At 36.3% G+C, this 6,000-nt stretch overlaps 1 protein-coding gene across 2 annotated transcripts in view; it reads right to left on the bottom strand.

Moving 5' to 3' along the window:
* Positions 1–3,831: 3,831 nt before the first annotated feature.
* DNA2 (DNA replication helicase/nuclease 2) overlaps positions 3,832–6,000 on the bottom strand; it is a 52,932-nt gene continuing 50,763 nt past the window's right edge. For both annotated transcript variants that reach the window (XM_077778674.1, XM_077778675.1), the window contains one exon: positions 3,832–4,966. In XM_077778674.1, coding sequence (XP_077634800.1) covers positions 4,898–4,966 — 69 coding nt within the window. In that variant the 3' untranslated portion in view covers positions 3,832–4,897. The remainder of the gene's footprint in view (positions 4,967–6,000) is intronic.

Here is a 6,000-nt window from a genome sequence, read left to right as displayed (position 1 = left end):
AAGTTTAAAGAATCATTATAAAATGAACAGCTGGGTGACTACCACCAAATCCGTGAGCATAAGATGGAGCCATCCTCCTGGAGAACTGCCCTAGCCACCATTCACCATTCCCCTAGTAAACACTATGCTTTTTTTTTTAAGAGTTTTTTTTTTTAATTTTTTTAAATGTTTTATTTATTTCTAGGAGGGAGAGAGAGAGACAGCGTGAGCAGGGGAGGGTCAGAGAGAGAGGGAGTCACAGACTCTGAAACAGGCTCCAGGCTCTGAGCTGGCAGTCAACACAGAGCCCGACGCGGGGCTCGAACCCACGAACCGTGAGATCATGACCCAAGCGAAAGTCGGACGCTTAACCGACTAAGCCACCCAGGCGCCCCTAAGAGTTTTTTTTTTAATGTTTATTCATTTTTTGAGAGATAGAGCATTAGCAGGGGAGAGACAGAGAAAGGAAGAGACAGAATACGTAGCAGGCTCCAGGCCTTGAGCTGTCAGCCCAGAGCCCGACATGGGGCTCAAACCCACAAACCGTGAGATCATGACTTGAGCCGAAGTTGGATGCTTAACCGACTGAGCCCCCCAGGTGCCCCCTCACTATTCTGGCTTTTATGAGAATTGTGTCCTTGTTTTGCTGTTCCTACCATGCAAGTGCATGCCCCTAAACCATTTGGTTAATTTCTGCCTGTTTATAAGCTTTTCACAAACGGAGTAACATGAATTTTATTACACTTCTTTTGTTCAACATCCATCACGTCCGAGAGAAATTCCAGGTTGTGGTGTTTCCAGGTTACAATATATCCTTATGCCAATGTGCATGTGAGTCAGTAGGGCATACCATTAACAGGGGGTGCCTAAGTGGCTCAGTTGATTAAGCATCTGACTCTTGATTTTGGCTAAAGTCATGATTTCAGTTCATGAGTATGGTTGTTGAGTTGAAGCCCTGTGTGGGGCTCTGCACACACACTCTCTCAAAATAAACAAACTATTAAAAATAAATAATAACTGAAAATAAGGTATGTCTTTCTTTAAATTTAATGACAGGGAGCCTGCATGGCTAAGTTGGTTGAGCATCCGACTCTTGATTTTGGCTCAGGTCATGATCTTGGGGTTTGTGAGTTCAAGCCCCACCTCTATGGTCTGCACAGAGCCCACTTGAGATTCTCTCCCCTCCCCTACTCGTGTGTGTGCACATACTCTCTCTCGAAAATAAATAAACAGGCTTACGGTTTGTTTGTTTGTTTTTTTTCATTTACTGGGGCACCTGGGAGGCTCAGTCAGTTAAGCTTCCAACTTTGGCTGAGGTCACAATCTCATGTTTCATGGGTTTGAGCCCTGCATCAGGCTCTTTGCTGACAGCTTAGAGACTGGAACTTGCTTCGGATTCTGTGTCTTTCTCTCTCTCTCTGCTCCTCTCCCACTTGTGCTCTTGGTCTCTCAAAAAATAAACATTAAAAAAACAATTTTACTGACAAACTTTTTAAAACTTTTCTCAAAATGTATCAGCAGTTTGGTTTTTCTGTTGCTCTGTTTGTTCTAATACTTAGAAGTGTGAGAATATCTTCATTTTCTGGCCTATCTTCTAGGTAAGCAATTGTATGATGGGTCTATTGTGTATGTATCTCATTATTATTACTACTGAGCACTTTCTGCATGTTTAACATTCAGAGTTTCTCCTTGGCAAAGAAATTGTTCAGGTCTTTAGCCAATTTTTCTATTGCCATATCTTTTTCTTATTGGCCTGTACATGTTACTTAATATTCTACATACTAGTTTGTTGTCAATTTATGTGTTGTCATTTTCTGATTAATATTTTCTCTGTGTAGACTTAAGAAATCCTCCCTACCTCAAGGTCATGAAGATACTCTCTTTTAAGAGTTACATAGCTTCATCTTTCATATTTAGGCCTATTATTGCACCCAGAATTGATTTTAGTAAATGGTGTGGAACAAGATTTAATTTCACTTTTTCCTTCTGTGCGGACTATTCCATTATCCTTTCACCATTGACCTTCCATGCCCCCTCTAGTATTAGTGAGCATATAACTGTACATCAGTTCCTAGACCGGAGTCTTTTCATTTTCAAAACCACTCTGAGGATGGAATTATCTCCATTTTGCAGATGAAACTAACCTCTGAAAGGCTAAATAGCTTGCCTCCCTATACAGAGAACTAAGTGACAGAACCAGAATTTGAACCAATATAAAAATAGCCTCAATTTTCATATATCAAAATATAGGAAGTTTTTAGTGTTCCAAGGAGTCTAAAACTCATTACATGTCTAATCCCTTCTACCTTGCTATTAAATTTTGAAATATGACTGAGTTGTTCATTTTTCATCTCTCCAAGTGATGAGTAAAAGAAAGTTTTTGTATTCTAAGTGCATTTGAAAAAGCAAAATAAAATTAAGTATATATTTATTTTATAGAACCATGAAAAAAAAGGAAAAGAGCTTTATTTCCTAGGTTGCTTTCCCCCCAGGTACTTTATAGGTAACAAGTAGTAGAGAAATTTAATTCAGCAATAGACCAGTTTTATTTAAAGCAAGCCAATAATGAATAAATTCTCCCTTTGAGGTAGATATTCTTAAGCTCCAAAATATACATCTGCTGGATATTCTAATTCCCTTATGTTGAAAAGAAACAGAATTTCATGTTTATGTTTAAGCTAAATTAACAGGATTAAAGTAGAATATTAATCTATTCTAAGCCCTTGATTTACTAAAGCTAACAATCTAGGGTTTTAAACTTACTAGTAGCATATAACAAAAATACTGTTTTTTTAAAAGCTCATCACTGGGCACTGGGTGGCTCAGTTGCTTGAGCATCTGACTTTGGCTCAGGTCATGATCTCATGGTTTGTGAGTTCGAGGCTCTACGCTGACAGCCCAGAGACTGCCCACCTCCCTCTCTCTGCCCTTTCCCTGCTCATGCATGCACACATATTTTCTCTCAAAAATAATGTATTGAAAAAAAATTAAAATTAAAAAGCTCATCACATACTGAAGAATAGCAGTGAAATTAAATGACATCTAGAATTTGCTTTAAAACATCTCAACAAAGGAGAAAAAGAATGTTGAAAATATTGGAGCAAAATCTTCTATTACATATGGGTGATAGGTGTATTACATACAGGTGATGGGTATTAGGAGTTTATTGTTCTACTTGTGTGTGGCTTTTTTTTTTTGGTATTTTAGAGAGAGAGAGAGAGAGAAAGCAAGCAGGCGAGAGGGGCAGAGAAAAAGGGTGAGAGTCCTAAGCCATCTCCATGCTCAGTGCAGAGCCCGATACAGGGATTGATTCCACAACCCTGGGATCATGACCTAAGTTGAAATCAAGAGTCAGACACTCAACTGACTAAACCACCCCAGCACTCCTTTTGTGTCTTTTTTATATGTGATACACCCTAATATTTTCTACTCTATTCTATTAAAAGCAAAGCTGGTTGTAACCTATTAAAATTGCCTTCATGTGCCAGTATTGGGAACCATTGTAAACCATGGTCTCTAATACTACCTTGTATATTTCTTGTAACTATGCCATTTTTGCTGTTGCCTGTACATGTCTTTTCCTTTTCTCATCTGTTGTACCCTCTACCTAGATTTGTTTATAATTTATGCAATTCTGCCCAGTCTTTACCAGATATTAAGATGATACTTTCTCCAGAAAGCCTTTTCTGATTTTTCTTCCTGCCAAAAGAATGATTTTCATTGTTGTACTACCATAGTATTTATATACAGATTTAGAGCATTATCAACATTTCACTTGTTACTACCTGAAAAAATGCTGGGCAACCCTGAATTTAATTAGTAATCAGGATCAATAACTGACACATTAAGATCTAACAGTAGAAAACAATTTATTAATAAAAAGCTTCAAGTAATTTTTAAAGAACATGTGAGGTGAGGTAGAAGCAACAATTTTAACACATATAATGTTCATTTAAAAAAAGAAACTACAACTTTGAGAGAGATATCCCCCTAGAAGATGGATATACTGAAGTTAAAATTGGTCACTATATACTTTACACATTTTGAGGTAATTCTGTTTTACAAAAATAACTTTATTCAAAAAAAAAAGAAAACTGAATAGTGTCTCAAAACAAAGGGACATATGATCAACAGGTGAAAACAGAGCTATAACTTTTATCATCAATTCAGCAAACAAAACTTCTCAAAAGAAATAATTATTTTCTTTTATATCAAAATCTACTGAAAATAACAAGTGGGAGATTAGGAGGGAATCAGGAATTAATGGGAAATAATAAATTTATAATTAATAATTTAAAAGCCTAGGTTTAAAGTAAAAATGTACCTTATACCAAAAAGCAACAGTCGGGGGAAAAATCCAGCAAAATGGTCTTTGGATCAGAGATCTCAAAACACAGAAAAGAATCACACCTGTGTCTTCAACATCATAAGACTCTGCTTAAGTGATAAAAACAAATAATTTTCTTTACCTAATCTCTTAAAGAATAAGCAAAATATGATAAAAACCTACAAAACCAAATTAGTATTGAAAGTTTAGACTTTTAGTTTCTCACACCCTAGAGTTAATTCATCAATAAAGCTGGTAAAAATGTATCAAACTCTTTCTAGGTCACACAAAAACATATTTATAGTACCTATAAACTTAGACTTTTCAGTTTGGGGTACACGTATACTGAAACAATACTGTGTTAAATTTTGCATAGTGATAGAACTTTATGTTTAAAAGATTATACCAAAAAAGTAATTAAAAACTGGAACTCTGAACAGAGGACATTTTACATCATTTCATATTGTTGGGATAAAAGTGATCTTCACAGTCTAACCAGACACCTTTCACAGCATATCCAAATTACAAATAAGTGGTAATATTTAAAGGAGATCACTATGCCAGTACAAGAAAAGCAAGGAAAACAGTGCTTTATCTTCTTTGAAAATCACCCAACACATGACAAAGACTTTCATGTTCTTCTGATGGAAGATCCATGATGTAAAATAAATTAAGGAAGATATACTTACCACAAAATGGAATTAACATGAAGACATTTGTGACATTATTCAACATTTTAAAGTTTGGTTTAAAGAACTGTTAAAATTTTTATGGCATCCTATAGATAATAATGTACTTAGGCAGTAGTACATCTAATTTTTTAAAACATGACTTATGTTAATAATATCTATAACATGACAAGGAATAATTCTCCATTTTTTAATTCTCTTAATTTATTTTCTGCATGAGCACAAGCAGCGGAGGGGCAGAAAGGGGACTGACTCAGGGCTCAATCTCACAGATTGGATCTCATAATCGTGAGATCATGATCTGAATCAAAATCAAGAGTCCATCTTGAATGCTGAGAACAAACTGAGGGCAGATGAGGGGGAGAGGTAGGGGGGTGATGGGCATGGAGGAGGGCATTTGTGGGGATAAGCACTGGGTGTTATATGGAAACCAACTTGACAATAAACTATTTAAAAAATTTAAAACAAAACAAAGCAAAACAAAATAAAATAAAATAAAAAATAATAAAATAAAAACAAAAAAAACAAAAACAAAAAATCAAGAGTCCAAATGCTTAACTGACTGAACCATCCAGCCACCCTTTTGTTTATATTCATGTTTTGTTCTAAATTAAAGAAAAAAAATTATAAATTATGGTGAGAGGATCCAAAAGGGGTAACCACTTTTCCTAGACGTGTTCTAAGAAACATGCACTCTGCCCTAGGGCAGCAGATCAAGTCCTTTCCCCTTTCTCACTTCACAAATTATCCTTTTCTGGGGCGCCTGGGTGGCTCAGTCGGTTAAGCATCCAACTTCGCCTCAGGTCATGATCTCACGGTTCGTGGGTTCAAGCCCCGCATTGGGCTCTGTGCTGACAGCTAGCTCAGAGCCTAGAGCCTGCTTCGGATTCTGTGTCTCTATCTCTCTGACCCTCCCCTGCTCACGCTCTTTCTCTCAGAAATAAATAAAACATTTTAAAAAAATAATTCTTCTCCATCACCTTCATTATTTCAGTTTCTGCTTAA

Source organism: Crocuta crocuta, unplaced genomic scaffold, assembly GCF_008692635.1.
Source record: "Crocuta crocuta isolate KB4526 unplaced genomic scaffold, BGI_CrCroc_1.0 scaffold167, whole genome shotgun sequence".
Lineage (NCBI taxonomy): Eukaryota > Metazoa > Chordata > Mammalia > Carnivora > Hyaenidae > Crocuta > Crocuta crocuta.
The sequence above is the reverse complement of the archived record's forward strand: the minus strand, read 5'-3'. Positions and strand labels throughout refer to the sequence as shown.